The sequence below is a fragment of the Anopheles coustani genome, chromosome 2 (genome assembly GCF_943734705.1).
Source record: "Anopheles coustani chromosome 2, idAnoCousDA_361_x.2, whole genome shotgun sequence".
In the NCBI taxonomy this organism is placed as follows: domain Eukaryota; kingdom Metazoa; phylum Arthropoda; class Insecta; order Diptera; family Culicidae; genus Anopheles; species Anopheles coustani.
Genome location: NC_071289.1, coordinates 46732862 through 46754166, shown reverse-complemented (window position 1 = coordinate 46754166; position 21305 = coordinate 46732862). Strand labels below are relative to the sequence as shown.

General features: G+C 40.2%; 4 protein-coding genes and 1 long non-coding RNA gene across 5 annotated transcripts in view; 1 reads left to right on the top strand and 4 right to left on the bottom strand.

Moving 5' to 3' along the window:
• Window positions 1-16639, bottom strand: part of LOC131262568 (uncharacterized) — a 174424-nt gene extending 157785 nt beyond the window's left edge. The window contains exon 1 of the long non-coding RNA XR_009178228.1: window positions 16555-16639. This is a non-coding gene — a long non-coding RNA (uncharacterized LOC131262568). The remainder of the gene's footprint in view (window positions 1-16554) is intronic.
• On the bottom strand, window positions 29-7367 carry LOC131262509 (condensin-2 complex subunit D3). The gene is made up of 7 exons (XM_058264531.1): window positions 5183-7367; window positions 4958-5108; window positions 2110-2521; window positions 1857-2043; window positions 1501-1789; window positions 1007-1408; window positions 29-481 (listed from the first exon to the last, which is right to left on the bottom strand). Exons 1-7 carry the CDS (start codon window positions 7294-7296, stop codon window positions 128-130), a joined length of 3909 nt encoding a protein of 1302 aa, XP_058120514.1. The 5' UTR covers window positions 7297-7367; the 3' UTR covers window positions 29-127.
• LOC131262541 (F-box/WD repeat-containing protein 4) lies at window positions 11284-12741 on the top strand. The gene is made up of 2 exons (XM_058264575.1): window positions 11284-12175; window positions 12237-12741. The coding sequence occupies exons 1-2, from the start codon at window positions 11358-11360 to the stop codon at window positions 12655-12657; spliced, it is 1239 nt and encodes a 412-aa protein (XP_058120558.1). The 5' UTR covers window positions 11284-11357; the 3' UTR covers window positions 12658-12741.
• On the bottom strand, window positions 12715-14123 carry LOC131262543 (vacuolar protein-sorting-associated protein 36). The gene is made up of 2 exons (XM_058264577.1): window positions 13989-14123; window positions 12715-13792 (listed from the first exon to the last, which is right to left on the bottom strand). Exons 1-2 carry the CDS (start codon window positions 14082-14084, stop codon window positions 12716-12718), a joined length of 1173 nt encoding a protein of 390 aa, XP_058120560.1. The 5' UTR covers window positions 14085-14123; the 3' UTR covers window position 12715.
• A 2546-nt stretch (window positions 16640-19185) lies between the features above and the next one.
• Window positions 19186-21115, bottom strand: LOC131262538 (proteasomal ubiquitin receptor ADRM1 homolog). Its single transcript, XM_058264572.1, has 3 exons — window positions 20941-21115; window positions 20224-20806; window positions 19186-20132 (listed from the first exon to the last, which is right to left on the bottom strand). The coding sequence occupies exons 2-3, from the start codon at window positions 20769-20771 to the stop codon at window positions 19340-19342; spliced, it is 1341 nt and encodes a 446-aa protein (XP_058120555.1). The 5' UTR covers window positions 20772-20806; window positions 20941-21115; the 3' UTR covers window positions 19186-19339.
• Between the last annotated feature and the right edge of the window lie 190 nt (window positions 21116-21305).

Genomic DNA, 21305 nt, shown 5'->3' with positions numbered 1-21305 from the left:
TGCACCTATGAATCTATTGGGCTTCCTTGAGTTCCAATATTTTATTATTCCATTATTAGCGTATTATTAAAATGAGACGAAGCGAAGTTCGTTGGGTCAGCTTGTATGAAATAAATTTCCTGCCAATTTAAATGTCGTGTAGAATTTCAATACCGATATCATTTGCATCTTGCATATACTCTTCTTCATCGGAACCGAGGTTGTTTATTTCTGTGTTTAAACCTCTTTTTAAATCTTTTCTTTTACTCGAATTTTGTTTGAGATCTTGTTTATCATCCGTTGCTTTCATCAGTGCCCTCCAGAAATTCATTGGTTTGGCAAATTCTACCAAAGAACGAAAGTTTCTAGCAATTGCAGTAGCAAATTCATTTAATCGATGATTTGCAGCTTCTGTTTTGTCTGGTTCAACTTTTTGAATATAGTTAAGCACCTCTTGTTGGAAACTGTAATAAATGGCAATCATTTTCTCCGTAGTTGTCGCCTAGAAAATTAAAACAAAAAGCATTAGTAAATATTTCCAAACTAACTCATTTGAGATTATTTAAATATATAGAATTAGGTTTTATCATGTTTTATCACGTTTTATTAGGTTGCATGCACTTGAGACATAAATATTAGTTTGATAACTATTAGTGATCGGAATCGATCGAACTCCGTGCTGAGGCTTTCAGAGTATAAAATTTACATACATCCCAGATCATATACTAAAGTTATGCTCTGTCTTTGCTCTTGATTGAACACATAAAATCGTGTCTATGATAGTAATTTGTGCAGTAACACAACTTGCGGTAACATACATTTATATACAGAACTGTTTCTACGACATTCCCACACATAATTAATTAAACGATGATAAATTTGTGTTAAAATCTACATAAACATTATTTAGGTAGTACGATCGCTCTTCATTTAATAATGAATGAACGATTGTTACTTATGCCATTCTTTAGCAATACCACATCATTAAAACATAGTAGAAGCAGTGATGACTATCCGCCATACTTACAATTTCTTTATCAATTTGAGCCTGGGCAGTTTTTAACTTTTTTGAAGCAGATGGTCCATCTTCTTGGTGTTCTATTGTATCTTCTTCGTTCCTCGTGTTTCCGATCTTTGACATTTTTAATTTGTCACGTTCATAGGCTTTACACATCATTGTGAATACATAAAGTAAATCAAGGAGCGTTGCAACACCTTGTGAACATTCAACATATTTTCCTTTTGATAGCTGGTGATGAATTTTATTCACATTCTTTAAAAGTTTAAGCAAACTGCTGTCATCTATATTTTCTGCGAAAAAATCGTAGATCGCACATCGTTTTCGTAATGAATCCTCCGAGCTGCCTGCTAAATCGCATGTTTCGCATGAGAATTCAGAAGCCGGAAACATGTCTCTTTCTGCATATTGCTTCAGAAACGGCAGTTAGAAGAAAGATATATAGAAAGTTTTTTTACTGTAAAACAAAATACTTTGCAGCAACATCTCAAAACAATACTTACCAAATAGTTATTGAAGGCGTATACACATTCCAGCAAGGAAACTTTCAACATATTTTCATTTTTTGAATGGACGTACTGCTGAATGACGTAGAGTGCTTGAGCGGCAATCTGTTCATCTTCATCAATAATTAATTTAAGTATGTTCAGTAACACACCACCACGCATTTTAACATAATCCTGTAGAATTAATTCATTTAGATTATTTAAGGCCACACTCCGCACGGTCAAATAACTAGAGCTTAACTGCCCAATGACCGTTTTAATTGACGAATCCACCAAAGATGTGTGCCTACAACGAATAAAAGTTGAATTATGAAAAGCGACATCCTTTGTCTCTTCGGAAACCGCAGTATTACCGCTTGCAAAGATCTGAGAAAGCTGTGATCAATGTGCATATAATGCTTTCATTTATATTTTTGAACAACAGTATCTTGTTGAAATCTGCAACAACTGTTGAAGCCACCGCTCCATCGCGTAAACCAAATCTAGCCAGCACGATTATTGTTACATTGATTTTCCTATTTTGATCAGTCTGCATGGACACTGCAACGCAGAACGAAACAAATGTATCAAAAATAATGCAAACTATGGTTTAATATGTTTACTTACACAACTTTTCATTTGATGCAATTAGTGATAGATATTTCTGCAATATGTTTAATATGTTTTGATCTGGTTTATCATTAAGGTCTGTTGATGATTCCGTGTAAACAAGTAAACTAATAAGATAACGCTCATTTGTCATGTGCATACTGGCGTAATGCGAATGATAGTGTAGAAGATATTCTGCGCTACTGTCACGTATGCTAGTAATCCAATTTTCGCTGACAGTACCATCTGATTTCTCTTTGATCATGCAACACAAGCTGTATATGTCACTAACTAAAGAAATGTTGGTGCTTCCAGTTCGCAGTAAATCACTTAAAATTTTAAATAAATGGTTTAACCCAGCACGAGTAAAATCAGTCAGCCAAGATTTTATAACAGAAAGTATGTATTGTAGGCATATTGGAGAATTGTACTGAAAGGAAAAGAGAATATTAACGTAAGAGCACTAGAAAGGTGAACGGGCTAATTCTGTGATCCAATCTAGCGATACAGTGTAGGGGAAAAATCTACAAGCATTTGCATTACTCGGGGTCCACACTGCAGCGCGACGTCCCGTTTCAAAAGTAGCCCAGTTTCGGCAGAACAATCGCGCAAGCCAAGCGCGACAGAGGTAGGGGAGTATGTGGAAATATGTATCAAATTGGGGCGCAAACTCGGCTAAAATATTTTGTTGAATTTTGAGATAGTAATGAATGATATTTCTTTAGCTACGTATTTTATGCACCCTGAGTGAGTTTGGCACTTCTACATATGAAATTCACTGAGAAAACCACCTAAAACAACCATCGACGATATTTTGCCCCGCCGTAGGAGGTATATATTTCTCCGGCATCTCCTACTTATTGAGAGCAGTTTTTTTACGTTTCGGCACCTGAAAACACTTTGGTAAAATTATCAATAAAACCTGAGTTTCATAACTGAATTACATTTGTGAAGCCTAGAAATAAGTAGTACAACGAAAAATCCGATGTTTCGTGGAGAATATTGCTTCTTCTTCTTCTTTCGCTATGCGAGTCGGGGTATATCCTCCTACGCTAAGTCGAACGTTTGTTCCCTTACTCGTAATCAGAGGCGTACCGACTCTGTCCGAACTCCTATGAAGGGGCTCGTCCTTTAGGACCGGCTAATAATAGCCATATGTCCACCCGCCGGCCACGGGAGGGATAATTCCTTCCGTTGTCAGGACACAAGAACTCGTGGTCCGCTTGATTGACTCAAACAGAACGAGATGTGCGGCAGCTAGGATTTTTCTGACCTGAGCTCCAGCTCGGCGTGACCACGCGGTCGTGCCGTAACCTTACTTTTCCGCTAACCCTTTCAGGAACTGCACTGCTAACCTCCGCTCTGATTCACTGCCGAACTGAAACTGGAGAATATTGCTCGTTTTGTTCGCGTTTGTGATTCGGTTTGTTTACGTTTTGTCCAGCTGTCGGCTTGTTTTCGTTTCGAATTGACATTTGACAAGGGCTAGCGCGACGTCGCGTTTTTCGCTGTTTCTACACTAGCGTGAATTGTGCGACTTTTTTTTGTATGGAGTTCTACCGCCTGTCAGGTGACGTCGCGTTTTGTGACGGGACGTCGCGCTGTAGTGTGGACCCCGAGTTACACGGTTTTGCATGGAGTTCAGCGCCTGTCAGGCGACGTCGCGTTACGCGACGGTGCAGTCTGGAAAGCGTGATACTCGGGGTCCACACTACAGCGCGACGTCCCGTCACGAACCGTGACGTCGCCTGACAGGCGCCCGAACTCCATACAAAAAAAATGTCGCACAAATCGCGCTAGTGTAGAAACAGCGAAAAACGCGGCGTCGCGCTAGCTCTTGTCAAATGTCAATTCGAAACGTAAACAAACCGACAGCTGGACAAAACGTAAACAAACCGAATCACAAACGCCAGTTCCAGTTCGGTAGTGAATCAGAGCGGGGGTTAGCAGTGTACAAGTTTCCTGAAAGGGTTAGCGGAAAAGTAAGGTTACGGCACGACCGCGTGGTCACGCCGAGCTGGAGCTCAGGTCAGACAAATCCTAGCTGCCGCACATCTCGTGCTGTTTGAGTAAATCAAGCGGACCACGAGTTCTTGTGTCCTGACAACGGAAGGAATTATCCCTCCCGTGGACGGCGGGTAGACATATGGCTTTTACAGCCGGTCCTAAAGGACAAGCCCCTTCATAGGAGTTCGGACAGAGTCGGTACGCCTCTGATTACGAGTAAGGGAACAAACGTTCGACTTAGCGTAGGAGGATATACCCCGACTCGCATAGCGAAAGAAGAAGAAGAAGAATCACAAACGCGTACAAAACGAGCAATATTCTTCACGAAACATCGGAGTTTTCGTTGTACTACTTATTTTTATCCTTCACAAATGTAATTCAGTTATCAAACACCGTTTTAATTGATATTTTTACCAAAGTTTTTTCGGGTGCCGAAACGTAAACAAACTGCTCTTCAACAAGTAGGAGATGATGTAGAAATATATACTTCCTACGGCGGGCCAAAATATCGTCGTTGTTTTTTTAATTTTGTTTTCTCAATGAATTTTAAATATAGAAGCGCCAAACTCACTCAGGGTGCATAAAATACGTAGCTAAGCAAATATCATGCATTACTACCTCAAAATTCAATACAAAATTTTAGCCGAGTTTGCGCCCCAATGTGATACATATTTCCACATACTCTCCTACCTCTGTCGCGCTTGGCTTGCGCGATTGTTCTGCCGAAATTGGGCTACTTTTGAAACGGGACGTCACGGTGCAGTGTGGACCCCGAGTTAGACTCGTTGTATACTGAGGGCACGGTCGCACTGATATCTATTTTAAGCTCTTAACATAGCGATAAATTGTGAACGTTTACCGTATCTTGCTGCAGAATATCGCACATTGTTTTTATAACCACGTCTGGATTGCGAGATTTCATTTTGCAAGCAATAATGGATAGTATTATCCATGCTTCGCTGCAGTTTACCGTGAAGATGTGTGATTCTATGATGCTTAAATTTGTTGGCCTAAAATGGCAAAAATTAAATATTTGAGATTATAATCTATTCCCAGTATCAATTTATTTGACGACGACACTTACGTGAGTATTGATTTCTGTATCCAGGATTCGACAGCAGCTTTGAGCACATTTATCTTTCCAAGAACAAGTATTGCTCTCACAATCATCCATGGCGTAAAAATTTTCCCAGTGGATGAGTCTTCGAAACGGCACATGTTGTCAAACACATTTGTTTTCAAACTTTCCATAGCGGATTCCTTGAGTTTTTGATCTACGTCGTCCATAAAAAACAACAGGCATTTGGACCACAATTTGATAAGAGGAAGGTAATTTGGATACAGGCCTATCAATTTATTCAATACATTTAAAGTTGTGCGTCGCATCAGCATGACGGGATCTTTCGCCAGCTTTATAATGATGCTCTCGAACACGGGATCATCTATTCTATTTCGATCTAGCTCCAAAATGCACTCCAAACAAGACAGAGCTACTCGTCGGATGGCAGACATGGGAGAAAGTGTTGCTTCATGTATTATGTTAGGCAATAATTTAAGAATGTCATTAATAATTTCTAAACCTTCAATATGCGAAGCGGCTGCTATAGGAACTTGCAAAGTTCTGCTTGTATTAGCCACTTTATTAGATGTAGTGTTGTTAGTGGACTGTTTTTTAAATTTTAGTACATTTCTCGATATCCCTAATTCAAGTTCTGCTGTTTGATACAATTCTTCCACGTCATTTAATATTAGATAGTTTATTTCGTCTTCATCCGCATTTGGTCGATAGAAAGCACTGTGAAAAATTTCCTTGATGATTTTGTTGCCATTTTGTAACATTCGTAGCAGACATTGAAAGGCTTTTTGCTTTACCGTGTTTGACTTTTCAAGAAGTTTGTTATACAAAATTCGAATCATCTCAATTTCACGCGGCACTTTTGATATCTCTGACTGAAATAGTTCCCAGTCAACAATGCAATCCACCGTAGCTAGCCTGCTGACCAGTTCTATAATATTTATTCGAGTACTGCTCTCGACATTTGTCTCAATCGCTTTCAAATAATCCACTATCGAAACATTGCATTTACTAAATATTGCCAATTCATATTTTACCGCGATATCCAAAAGGTAAGCAAAACTATCAGGACGCTGAAACACTTTGGGCGTGTTTGTTAGGACGGATTTAATAAAGTTGGTCAACACCTCAGCCGTATCTTTGGGGTATTGTTCAAGCAATCGTATGAAGAAATTGTACACCTGAAATGCTTCAGGGGCGCATTTAAACTCTACTGTGTACAATACAGCTGTTTTATTCAGAATCATGCTTATGTTGGTGGAACAATTGTCATGAGCATCATGCTCTGGAAGACACATTACACTCATCGTTGAATAAATTTTATCTACCAACTGCTCAGCCTCTACACGATTCCACGCATGTTTAGCACAGAAAGTAATTAGACTTGTCATTGACTTAATCATTTGAATTTTGGTGGATTCACAATTTTTTAGAGTCATGCAACGAAGTAGCAATTGTACATCGTCTAACAGCGGTATGTAATCCAAAAGCAACCGATTTTCCTCAGCTGTGGAAAATGCGCGTACATTGAATTTTTCCGAATATTTTGGATCGCGAAGCTGTCTGATCACTTGAAAAACATCGAAGGTTTTCGACAGCACGTATTCATTAAATGCTATTGTTTGTTTTTGACCTGGTGTACTCAGAAGCACAATATAAAGTCTTGCAGCACTTAAAGCTAGCCTACGATGGGTAACTTTGGTAGGATCATATTCTGCAAGGCTTACTAATCCGTAGATAAACGCAAGGAACTGATCCATGTCTAGTTTTTTTGTTAGGTACTGCCAATTGTCGTACTGATCAAAAATGCCAGCTCTGATGCGCAAATTTTCCACTTCTCGAATAATATCGTGCATTAAGTCAAGTAAATCAGGTGCTTGTGTGGATTTTTGAATCATAGGCATATCCATAAAATTCCGTCCGGATACAGTTTGTTGGTGGCTTTCGTTGCTATTTTCTTCATCATCACTTTCATTGTTGCTCCGGACTAAAGCGCTTACACCTTGAGCTTTTCCCGATTCCTTCAGTTTGTTACAAAGATGATCAACGAGTTCAATCGATGTTGACGAATCAAAATAAGTCGGTAATTGATCCAACAGCATGTGCACGTGCGGTGGTGCCATTGTGATTTCACGAGTAAATATGACTGAACATCAAAACACTAAATGCACATCAAGGTTAAAGGTTTGTCGAAATAAACTATGTTAACACCTAGCCATCTTGAAAGTATATTGAGCACAAGGCTAGGTTACTCTCAAGGTTGGTTCATATGGAGCAATTTGACAGCTCAGCACAGCGCCATCTTGGAATCAAGATAAATACACACTATATAAGGTAGCGGAATGTAGAGCATTTTGACGTCTACACTGCAAAAACTCGAAAAATAGCTTTTGACAGTATGCTGATACTCAAATTTGGCGGGAATCGTCCTTAGAAGATAAACAAACAACAACGCTCGAGGACCAATCAAACCGATTCTTCAATTGCTTTCGTTTTGTTCGCATGGAAAATATTTAAGAAGCCGTCGGCCGTAGTGGGTCACCGTTGTTTCGACGAAATGTATCGAAGTTTCAACTCACGTACCTTCTCTTTACTCGCATAGTTGTTTACATTTTATGCTGTTTATCACCATGCTGTCAAAAGCCACGGTCGCCATTTTCTAAAAATATACCTCCTAAAAAGTCACCTATTCAGTATTTAATCATCTTGCTTGGAATTTACAGAGAAGGGTCAACCCCTGGTCACAGCTTTGCGCCACCGCATGCGGTTGCGTTTTTTTCCCATGGGAGAGATAGGAGCTGTCATGGGCTGTCACCGCAGACGCAAGACCTTGCGGTTTCTGTACTTAAAAATCAAACGAGTTTGATTCTTGCCACAGACTCTCGCGTTTTTATATGTCAACAGTAAATATTGTTCCTAGTAGACTTTAATGAGATTGTATGCTCATATAAGTGGTACAGTTGGTCCCCGCAGTACGCGAATGTTTGGGACCGAACGCAATCGCGTATATCGAATTTTCACGTATTGCGGATTTCCTCTGTCATATCGTTTATACTTCATAATAAAGAGTTAAAACATAAACATGGTAGAAGAAATTATGTAAACAGCTCAAGCTAGGTGTTCTTTTCACACGTATAGTGCCCAATCGTAATTATAAATCAAAATACGTACATACAATAAAAAATGTAAACTAAATATGCATTGAAATAATAATTCATACCTAATCTATTATATTTGCTTCACAAATGTTGCATGATGTGTTGAAAACTTACAATTTTTTTATAAAACTATCCATTGATAATTGTTTTTTGATGGTTTTCTTCTCATTAAAACTTTTCCTAACTTCTAAATTTGGTATGGGCGAAATCGAGGTGACACCAAATTAGGAGTTTGCATGCAAGTTTTTGCCTAGTGGGAGATATTCGTCATGGGACAGTCAAAGATAAACAAAATGGCGGCTAGCAATAGCCCTTTATCGAACCAAACTAAACTGTTCTTGGTCTACATGGTGTCTGACAATCATCTGTCAGAATAATGAGTCACAACCGGTTGACAGAAATTGACATTGTTGCTGGTACTATGTAGTTCGAGCAAGAGTCCCAGCAATCTGCCATGGAAAAACTTGCTGGTACTACATGACAGCTGCAAAAAATTTGAATTTTTGTCAACCGGGCAGCAATTTCTTGTCAGTTCCAAACCAGATTTCCTTGCATTTTTTTTGGCCCACTTTTGCATAGAAATTAAAATTATTTCTCGTACTCCAAAAATTCAAGTAACGTTTTGATGATTCCTAAAAACACTCTTCTTCTTCTTCTTCTTCTTCGTCGAGGATTTACACCAGTAGGGCTATTGAATCCAGCTTCCTGGGCGTTCGCAAGCTAATCTGGTGACATAGACCTCTATTAATGTTAAAGGACCGGCTGCTAAGGCCATATATCTTTTTTTTCTGTGTGGTAACTTATTATGTTTGTGCTCATCCATAGAATGTCACTTGTGGCTTATCATTTTGTTAACTTCACCTTCTAATTTATACACCTTGATATTCATCACTGTTTGTGTTTTCTGTTTATACTATCTGTCTGTAGGGTCGACTACCTTTTCTGTTGGTTGTTGGCTTACCAGCTTTTTCATTCTGGTAACGGGGTTTATCACCCAACCCGGTTGACGACAAATGTCAGTTCACCCTGATTTTGGGTCCCCGCATCCAAAAATCTGTACTTCTCCCCCCCTCAACTCTATGATTAGAAATGAGAATGTGTGCGTTGGTTGTTTTCTTGGGGAGAGAAAAGGTGCGAATGCGTCCTATGTATATTCTATCCTTTGCAACCATGCAACACCAAACTATCGCCAAATGCTTACTGTGTCATATACCGTGTGTCCTTCTTCTTAAAACTTGCTTCAAATTTATCTTCACTTATGCCATCTTTTTGTCGGTCAATTTTAAATTTTTTGCAATGAAATACCATATGTCGAGCTGTCTTTGGAGTTTCACATATATCACAGTTTCCGTCTTCCACTATTTTCATTATGTTGAGCCAAAAGTTGCTATGTTCATGGCCTGCTAATAGTCTATTTAAAACTCTGATCTCGCTTGCTTTTAGGAATGTGTTATGGTGCCACATTTTCTTTTCTAGTACTTGTTGAAATATATAAAATTCCTAAAAACACTTAAAGCTTTAAAAAAACAATACTTCAGAATTTTTTACGCAGAGGTTCCTTATATCTCAAGGTGGGCGAACTATCTGCTGACAGCATGATTTTTTGAAAAAGCGACAGCTTCGTAGTTTTAAGCGATTTTCTCGAAAAATATTGATGCTTCGCCTCCAAATTTGGTATTTAACAAGAATAAATTGACCTCACCACTAAAAAAAATGTTAGGGGGCATTTTTATTTGAAATCATGGAAATAATTGATCTACTTTCTAGTGGGCCAAAATTACATACGTGGGCCAAAATACCCTCACTCAGCCTAATTGAGCTCTTTTCTAGTGGGCGAAAATTACATACATCCCTCTTCTTCTTCTTCTTCACTTCGTCGAGGATTTACTCCAGTACGGCTATTGAATCCAGCTTCCTGGGCCTTCGCAAGCTAACCTGGAGACATAGACCTCTTTAGGTTAAGGACTGGCAACTAAAGGCCATATGTCCTGATTTTCTGTGGTTTTCGATTTTCTGTAGGCGTCGCCTTTTGACTGCCACCATGCGGCCAGGAGCACTGCTAGCCAACCACGCTAGTGAGCAGTCAAAATGCGGCTGTTCACCCGCCGTAACGAAAGGAATATTTCCTTCCGTTTGTCAGATCGCACGAAACTCGTGATCCGCTTGATTACTCAAACAGCACGAGATGTGCGTCGGCTAGGATTTCTCTGACTTGAGCTCCAGCTCGGCGACACCACGCGGCCGTGCCTAAGATAACCTTACTTTTCAGCTAACCCTTTCAGGAACCTCGTGCACTGCTAACCATCCGCTCTGATGTGACGCCGAACTGGAACTGTTACATACATCCCAGTCTAAAATTTTCAGCCAGTGCCCGAATCTCTCGCTCTAATCTCGCATTCGCTCTTGCTTCCACCATTTTTTATCTTTTTTCAAAGTGTTGTTTACCTTTTGTATGGGACCGCGGCGAGGAATCTGACAGTTCGTGTCGTTTCGGTCCTCCCAATTGAAATACCCTCAATAGTTAATGAAAAGTAAGGTTATCTCCGCCGCATGGTGACGCCGAGCTGGAGCTCAAGTCAGCCCGGTTCTAAAGGTAGAGCCCCTTCATAGGAGTTCGGACAGAACGCCTCTGATTACGAGCAAGGGATCAAATTGTTCGAATTAGCGTAGGAAGATATACCCCGACTCGTATAACGAAAGAAGCCGAAGAAGAAGGAATGAACCCACCTATTACCTATTTCGCTTGAGAGTTTTTTGCTCCCATATACTACCAGAATATTTGTAAACACTTTTTCAACCAACTGTCACAACAATGGCGGAGCGGAAAATAGATTTGACCCGACCTCTCTTTTTACTGATCTTCCTATTACCACAGCCTCCGATTTGCCGGTCTTGATGGTCTTGAAACTTATGTCAAAATTTAAGAAAAGTAAACAAAGCGTTTTCTACACAGTTTTTTCTCACGTACGTATCGCTCGTAATAAACGGCTAACGAAGTATAGCAACATATCATTATTGGAACGATAATGTGTGTTGTCACTGAAGCCATCCCTGTGTTTCTAAGTACCACGCTCTGCGATTTAGATGAATATTCCTTGGGACACGTGTTTTTATATCTTGCCGTTCCTGATCTTGATAACTGTATGCTGGTGTGCCGGAAATTTAAGCGGATTATTCAGCAATTTGTTCTCCCTAAAAAATGCATTCATGCGCTTGTAGCTGGCAATGGCAATGGAATAAATTTAAGTCCTAATAGATACACACCTCGAAAGCGTGTGAAAATAGACGAAAATTGGTGCAATGGACGTTATGAAGAGCGCACATACTTTCATCACAATATCATGTATATATCCCAGATGACAATTGATAAGGATTGGCTCTACATGACCCATGGGGGCCGTCTACAGGCTCATCGAAGAACTAAAGACCGATATTTGATAGATACCAGAAGCAGCTGGGTGATTGGTGATATCCGCGATTCGGATATTTCCAGTTTGGCAAGAGAAAATAGTTCTTTTTTCGCTGGCCGTATGGATGGCAACGTTGTGGTTTATGATCGTTCAACCCAGCATCATGTGATTCAACGAATATCGAATGATATCATAACGGCGGTAGACTTACATGGAAATGTCTACGCTGTTACCACGAAAAACCAATCTACCTACATACTACGTTGTTCCAATGAAAAGCTGGATATACTCGATGATGGTGAAGGCCCCTTGCTACAACTCAACTACTCTTACGCGGAACCGTATGAAACAATTAAACTAAACAGTGACCGGTTAGCGGCTGGAAAATTTCACAGTAGTAAACATGAAGCACTACAGTTAATAGATCTATGCAGGTAATCGGAAAATTTTAAGCATTAAACTTGTATACATGGTTGTTTTTATTCTTTATTATAGCTGCACGATTACAAAGTTGAACTCAAAAACGATGGCAGTTTATGATGTGCTATGGAAGGACGACAATTGTATTCTCTCTGGAAACTTCGACACTACTTTACGCCTCATTGATACGCGAACAGGGAATGATGAAGCCTGCTGGTCAGATCCATATAATGCATCGATTTACTGTTTAAATTATAATGGATCGTATGCAGTTCACTGTGGTTTGAAATATCACTACCGTACAAATCTTTATGATTTGCGCGTTCCAAAACGCTGCATTCAAATGTATTTTCCTTCAAAGAAAAATAGGAATTACTCACCAGTTTATAGCATTGCTGCTGATTGCAGTCTGCTGTTCATCGTCACCGATCATAATTTGCGGATACTCAATTTTGATGCAGACTGGGCGATTGCAAAAGACTATGCTGCTATTTAGCAGCAACGTTAAGTGTTTCGAGATGTAATCTTTGAAATAAAGGTGCAAAGAAGAGTGATTAATAAAAAAATTTATTAGAGTAAAAACGTAATCCAGCAATCGAGTCATCACGACATAATTTTCCTAATGCCTCCGCAGTTAGTAAACGCTCCCGCGCTAGAATTAGTGATATACTTTCCAAACGAGCTAATTCATCGGCACTAAGAGAAATTTGCATTTCAACCAATTGTAATGTTCGTTGCGCTATCAATTCGTCATCATGGGACTCAAGTTGCAAAACTATCGCACCGCTAGGAAAACATCGAAGAGTTATGGGTGCTGAGAGCAGTTTGCAAGCTTCCAATAAATCTTCTGGGGAAAGCAGCTCCAACCCACGTGCCCGATTTACGCGGCAGTAAACATCAGCCAGAGACATCATTCCGCCGGCTTCCGTAATAGGATCTAAAAGCATCTCACATAGCTGCTGTGAAAGCTTTAGGAAGTATTCCGAGTTGCTTCTTGTGCTATCTCTCGTTACAGGGTCGTTTATTCCTAGACTCATCAAATATGTCTTAAACCGCACTGTTTCATCTTCCGAAATTTCGCCATTTCGCTCACGAATCTTGATACTGACCATCTTCGTGACAGCGACTATATCTTTGGCCATTATCATCAGTTTGCTGAGGTCTTGAAAGGCAAGGGAGATGCTTTCATCGGTTTGCTTTTGCTTTTCGGCCAAATTTCGTTCGATTCCCATTATTCCAGTGCGTAATTTACGACGAGTCGGATCTGTACTAGGAGCTTCCGATGTTCCTGCTTGGTTAGATTGTATCCCAGCTTCCCAAATTCGAGTGTTGATGGTCGCGTGAAGTGCTTGAACGAAAGCAGGGCTTACACCATTACGTCCAGAAATTTTGACAAAAGATGCACTACTATGATCCATTGGACCTGGTTTCTTATCGGGCGCATTCGGGCTCAACCGTAAGATCGTTCTCTTTTTCTTTCCGAACAACATCGAACTAGCTTCTTCTTCATTCACAGAGCTCACATAGCTCAGTTTTAGCGCTAAAGCATTTCCCCCGCGGGCAATATCTCCATTGCGACCCCAAAGCATTCTGTGGCTGGTTAAAACAATCTCTCCATCCTCGAAGTTTGTCTGAAAAAAGAAACGCAAGAGTTGTAAACAGAATTTTGCCCTTTTCACTTCCATTAAGTTCTACGTTAAAGATTTTATGTACTTTTTAACCATACCAGGCCAAGTTCAATCATACATCCAAATATTGTATACATGGATTATTAGGTTTAACTTATCATTCACATAGATATTTCAAGGATAATTTTAAGGTGCTTACTTTTTCGTCGCCATCATATAATTTTATATTGCGATCTTTTGCAACGAAAGTTTCATCTTCGGTTAGTCGAGCCTGGCAATATTCAAAACGATTCATTTTCGAAGGATTATGGGTCAGACTAGAAATCAATGAAAATCTAATTGTAAAGAACACTAGGTCAATGGCGTCTTTTGGTTTTGACCAAGATAAATACACACTATATAAGGTAGCGGAATGTAGAGCTTTTTGACGTCTACACTGCCAAAAATCGAAAAATAGCTTTTGACAGTATGCTGATACTCAAATTTGGCGGGAATCGTCCTTAGAAGATAAACAAACAACAACGCTCGAGGACCAAACAAACCGATTCTTCAATTGCTTTCGTTTTGTTCGCATGGAAAATATTTAAGAAGCCGTCGGCCGTAGTGGGTCACCGTTGTTTCGACGAAATGTATCGAAGTTTCAACTCACGTACCTTCTCTTTACTCGCATAGTTGTTTACATTTTATGCTGTTTATCACCATGCTGTCAAAAGCCACGGTCGCCCAAGGTGGGTCCTAAGGGAGGTGAGCTCAAAGACCGTGGCAGCCATTTTGAAATTAATTTTTGACAATCGTTCCTGGTTTTGTTTTGTTTCCAGTTGATACGGTTACCGGAAGACTCTGCCCTCATTAGCCACAACTTTACTGAGGAAACAGTTCCATCTACGATATATTGCAAAGTCATCTTGTAAATGAGGTTGGACGAGATGGGTAATGCGGTTAGGTCGTCCAAAGGCACATATGTTAACACTTTGTTGTTACAATGCTACACGAAACGTGTTTGTTAAAACGACAATATCTTCATTATATCGCATTTTTTCCCATTCCATGAGTTATTTTTGCAAAAAACAGCTGAACAGGATAAATACGGTATTCTTACGCTATCGGAAAGAACTTTGGAAACAACACCTGACAAATTGGAAACATAAACAAAACCCGGAACGATTGTCAAATTTTTCCTTTATTTTTCTAAAAAAATCAATGCGATTTGTTCGGGATGAACCCACCTGGATAGCAATCACTTTGCGGTCGCCAATTTCTAAAAGAATGCCTCCTAAAAAGTCACCTATTCAGTATTTAATGATCTTGGTTTTGACAGTCAAGATTACCCAGCGAACGGAAGAAGATACCCGGTTGACGACAAATGTCAGTTCACCCTGATTTTGGGTCCCCGCATCCAAAAATCTGTGTTTCTCCCCCCCTTAGCTCTATGATTAGAAATGAGAATGTGTGCGTTGGTCGTTTTCTTAGGGTGACCCCGCGTCCACACGGCATCGTAGCGTAGCGATTTTGACACTCCGTCGTAGTCTCAACTATTTTTTATGGCCGTGGCTAAAGCCTCTCGACCAACATTTTCACTACGACGGAGTGTCAAAATCGCTACGCTACTATGCCGTGTGGACGCGGGGTGAGAAAAGGTGCGAATGCGTCCTATGCATATTCTATCCTTTGCAACCATGCAACACCAAACTATCGCCAAATGCTTACTGTGTCGTTATACGCGTATACGCACGTACTTACGTACGAATAGTATTTGAGATATGTGAGTGTGTTTCTTGTTGGAGTGACCAGAGCATCATGTATTTGCGCATTCTGGCCATAGCAATCTCAGAGTGCAGGCGCAAGACCATTGAGCATCAAGTGTTATGATCGTGCCATTAATACTGTTGAGGTAAGAACAAACTAATAAACTTATGAAAATGATGGAAATCTAGGTAATTTAAATCAGTAACATTCTAACTTTTTTTACTTTTAGGAATGAAAAGCAAAGCTAAAGAATGCGTCGAATGGTGCATGAGCTGGATCGCATATGCAGTTAAGAATTGGATCTTTCTGGGACGGCAAGTCCACTGCAGAAGCCGGAAGTCTACACTGGTAAGTCAGAAAACAGTGTGATCGCAAATATCCGAAAAATAAACATCCGATGACTCAATTCTCAAAAAACAAATGTTTTGATTTCACCGCAGCATTCTGCGGGTAGCAGAAAATATCACATTCGTAGAATATACCATATACACACACACACCTACACGCGAGCTAGTCTCACCCACACCACCAAGCAAACCAATGCAAATGTGTGCGGCAATACATGGGCGATCCATCAAATTTTGACTTGCTGGGAGGTTGCTGGGACTCTTGCTGGAAGTACATGACAGCAGCAGAAAATTTGAATTTCCGTCAACCGGGACGTAGAACGCGTTGATGTTCACTTGAAGCCGCTTCTTCCTCCTTGTCGAGACACTGAAATGTGTGAAAAGCGCGGAAAAATCATCATCAGTAAGAACTCTGCTGTGGGTTCTTATACACGTACTTACTGTCTGGTGCGAGTTAACCCGGCCCCGGTTAACCACCCCGAGTCGGTCGATCCAAGCGATCCATCGAACACTGGCCAGCGATACTATGTTACACCCGATAACAACGGCTATAAGAAAAATCTAACAACTAATGAAACAACGAATACGCTGGTAAAAACACGGTCGAATGCTTGCTAGTTGGCCAGACTTGCAAAGTAAACAGTAAACAAACAAAGATTTGACAGCCAGTACCTCTTTCCACTGCGGTGCCTCCCAAAAAAAATTATTGGTAGGTTATGAGGAGTCCATGCCTACCAAAAATACATTTGGCAAGGTTCTTTTTGGTAGGCATGTATACCTTTGGTAGGAAAGTGCAGCAAGGTTCTCCTTGGGTTGTCCATTCGTTTTCTTCAGCAATATTTATGCAAAGTACTCATTGTATACCTACAAATAAATGTGTATTTTTTGAAAAAAAATATATGCTCGGTATTCGCCCTGCATAGAAAAAAAACTAGGTGAGGCTATCATTTTGGGCGCAGTGTAGTGGAGTTTAAAAATGCAACATAACTACAATTACTTTGTTTAATCCCTAGTTTTTGACTTGAGACAAACCCAAATGCTTTAGAGACATAGCCAGATGAGTTAGAGACGCAATGAAATGAGTTAGAGACAACAGTCGATGAGCTATTTCAATACCACACCCGGTTGACAAAAATTCTAATTTTTTGCAGCTGTCATGTAGTACCAGCAAGTTTTTCCATGGCAGATTGCTGGGACTCTTGCTGGAACTACATAGTACCAGCAACAATGTCAATTTCTGTCAACCGGGCATGCTTTAGAGACAACACTTGAAGAGCTATTTTAAAATAACGTGCGTTAGAGACAAAATCACCCGCTTTCGAGACAAAGTTGGCTGGCAACGTCTGTAATGAGATTGTATACTCAGATAAGTGGTATTTTCAAAACTTAAAGTATTTTTTGGAGAAGAAAACTGTGTTCGTTTGTCATTTCAAAAACGCAAACGCAAGACCTGGCGTAAAGCTGTGACCAGGGGTTAACAAGGTTAGTTCAAGTTATCTTGGGTACACCTCAAAAAAGAACTCTTTTGACAACGTGACTGTGCGTTTATAACACATGCGTGGCAAAAAATGTTCGCTCATCCGCTGTAGGTGGGATTCGAGTCTTTTGAATCCGTCTAGGGAATCTTCGAATCTTCCGAACCCGATTTGACCAACACTACTTGCCATGGCCATTGCAGTACCGACGGTCACGAGTACAGTTTAGATTATAACATTTATCACAAGTTTTTGTGAACTATCTCTATTTTCTGCTAAAACACAGTTTTGGTACAGTTTATAACTATGTCTAAATCAAAACAGAATAAACACACAATTTCAAAGGAGGTAAAGCATTAAATCAGCTACTAATCCAAGTGTTACCAGTGCAGTAAATTATTAAATATACTTTATCTTTGTATCAGGAACAACGAGCTGAGTATCGCACCTTCAAGACTGTATTCTTTTATTGCATTCTAATAATCGTGGTCCCAGTGTTAACATTTTTCGCCTCCAAACAATGGCTCTTTGATGGATTACTACAACTTTCAAACGTGACCAGCAACATTTACTCCGCAGTGAGCGCTGTGGTTGCCCTGCATGTCGCGTTATTTCTGTTTATTTATAAAGCTTATTTCACTGTTAGCGTTGAAAGCGTTGTAAGCAGTAGTAGAGGTGTAAAAATTGCATTAAAAGAAGACTAGCGTCCTCAATGTAGCTTTAAGGATTGCCTAAACATCATACATTTCCGTAAATTTATGCTGTCATCATGATAATAAACCTGTGTGAATTTGAAAAAGTATGTATGAACTTAAATTTGGGCAGACATTGTTATTATGAAAGGAAGATCGTTAGATTTTAATATTTCTAGGTACGAGCCATACGCATACTGATCAGGTCGTCGATTAACACTGAACAGTGTGACGAATATTCCGACTTTTGTGAATGCTACGTATTAGAAGGCAACGAACCAATCCTAGAACGAACACCTAAAATCTGTTGATTTTGGTTATTCTTTCAAGCTGACACCTCAAATTGGCCAATGTATTTGCCTAACACGTTGTAATATAACAAAGCATTTAAATACCTACAAATTCTTTACAAGAATGGATTGTATCCGAAATGTAAAGTACATTTATCAACTGTACTTTGATTCCATTCCATAAGGGGGTTCCTTGCATATGAAAATCAGCCTTGGACAACATTAATTTCTTGAAGTGAACCTTCTCTAGGATTTTCGCGACGAAGAAAAATGCACAACATTAAGTTTCATGAGAAACATTGAAAGGAATGTGTAAGGTTTGGTTGTTTTATCTATGTTGCAAGATTTGGTAAATATGTTGCTTCAAAGAAAGAACTAATGTAATATTTAGAAATCCAATTCGACGTTATTTGATAACTAATGTTCATTAGCTGTTCCATCGTATGGATAAGGTATTGATGGACGATCTGATACAATAAAAAGAATTATCAGTTCAAATATGGTTCATTACATTTATAGTGTGCTACAAACACCAAAAAATTAATAATTTGTTTACTCAATTGTGGTTGTGGGGGTTCGCGTCTACCGGGATCGCGGCTCACCATATCGGCGGCGTGGGATCGAAATCAACCGAGACCGGACCCTCCAATGTACGAAAGGACTGACTATCCACGTACACAAAGGGAAACAGTCTGGTAAGCCCTTAAAAAGAGGTTTGGCATGATCAAGACACCTATTAAGCTAACGGGCAGGCAGGCCTGACGATGGTCGTTACGCCAAGAAGTTGATTGTGATTATATGCAAAGTGATTTACTTCAAACTTCAAAATGCCAAAACAACAGAACATCTTATGTCCATCAGCCTAAGTAATCAAACTCATCGCGACATATTTATTTCCGATTTCATTAGTAGATAGTTTGAAAAAGATTAAAACACGAAAATGGTTAAAAGATGAGTAAAGCAATCGCCTGTTTTCTGTTCGCCTGTAGACAGACCATTTTTATCCTGCCATCTCATCGTCTTGGTCTTTCTTATCTCCCTTGCGATGCCCGTTTTCTTCCTTCGTTTTCTGTTGTTCACCACCAGTTGCGGTCGGTACAGCAGATTGCTTACCACTTACAGAGCCTGTGCTCTCGGACTGAACTCTATCAATGTTTTCCAATGCTTTCACAAACTGTTCCAAATCCCCTGCATTTGCTGCAGCCACAGCTTCTTCGTTAAGCTTAAATTGCGAAACGACAGGTCCCAGCTGCCCGGATTGTAGAGCATTAGAAAACATGGATAACGCCTGATGGAATTGCGGTGATGATATTGTTTCCTTCAGTTGTTCCTTTTTGTCATCGTCACCCTCCAGTTGAGGTAGGTGTTCCACTAACGCATCTACCTTTTCTTGGTCGGCAATGATCGAGGTGAGCGTGTCTGTGTTCACGGCAGAAGCAAGATCGATATTACGATGCTGACCAGCTCCAGCAATACCAGAAGTGTTGATGCCAGATAAGTAGTTTTGTAGATCAGACAGCAAAATTCTGGCACCACCGTCTGTAGCTGATGAATCGGTACTTCCAGTAGCACGTGAATTTGGAGTGCTCGATGAAGAGCCAGTGGACGCGGTTGTAGCACTCGTTTTCGAGCTGCTGGAGGTTTTTTTCGGAGCGCGTGGCGTAGAAGGTGCATTAAGTGCCGCGTTTGGAGTAGAGGTTGAACCGCCGGTATTGTTAGCTCCCGATAGATTACTGCGATTCGATGGAGAAGCGGCGCTGGTTCGGCTGCTTGAATTACCGGAAGATGATCGACTAAAATAAAACAAAAACATTACAATACTTGAATGTGACGTAAAATGCTTTGCGCAACATCCGCAACTCTAAATTTGAAGTTTTCACTTACGTCATTGATCCAAGAAGACTGCTCAATCCGCCCATCTGACCAACACCGCCGAACAATTGCATTATCTGCTGCTGTGACATGTTGTTCAACATATACTGCAAGTCTCCATTGTCACTGCTTCCGTTTCTACCTCCAGAACCGATGGTGTTGCCCGAAGGTGGATTATTGATCACCTCATTGATTCGACGGCACCATTCCTCGTCGCGATCTGTTTTAGGTTCTTGCATCCAGAAAAACAGCTTGCGGCTGGATGATTTGAATTTCAACACAAACACTCGTCCATTCTTCACATATTCGAGTTTTTTAAACTCGCAGTCGTCCGGGAAGAGGATCAAATCATCTTCAACTGTTCCAGTTGTACGATCTTTCCAGCAGAAGTGTATCAAACCGTCCTCCGCTTGATACACATAGACCAATCCTTTGCGATTATCAGGATGCACCATCTTGTTAACCATATTCATCCGACCAGCACGGAACTCCACGAGATGTCTGTTCCCACCGGAACTACCACCGACCGTGTTGCCGCTTCCAAAAATGGGACCACTCATTTTGCCGTTAACGATGATACTCGCACAGTATGACACTGGACAATTTTGTGGCAACCAGGTAAAAAGAAATGATTCATATTATTCATATGCTGTTGCTCCAGCTTTCATCATAACCATCTACGAAGGCAAACGAAGAATGCTACGCAACAATATAATACAACACACTTACCAGTTTATTTCGGGGATGCTTTCCTCTGTTGTGATCCCAGAACACTAAAGACCAGGCGATGGATGGAAGTTACGAATTTCAAGTTCTACCCTTAATAATAGACAAACCGATGCGTAACTAACTTTCTTCGTAGCATACGCGACACTTTGTTCCATCAAATGGTGAATTATTGCTCAGTCATCTAAAATAGTGATGCAAAGTCGGAGCGGGATTGATCGTTTTATCGGAAGTCTACTGGGAGCTTTTCAATCATATTCCGGAACAGGATTTTATCGCGGGTCGTTTGCGAATTGATGGATTTCAAACTTGCATGATGCTTGCTATCAAAGCCATCAACAAAGTTACACCAATCCACAAAACTAAGC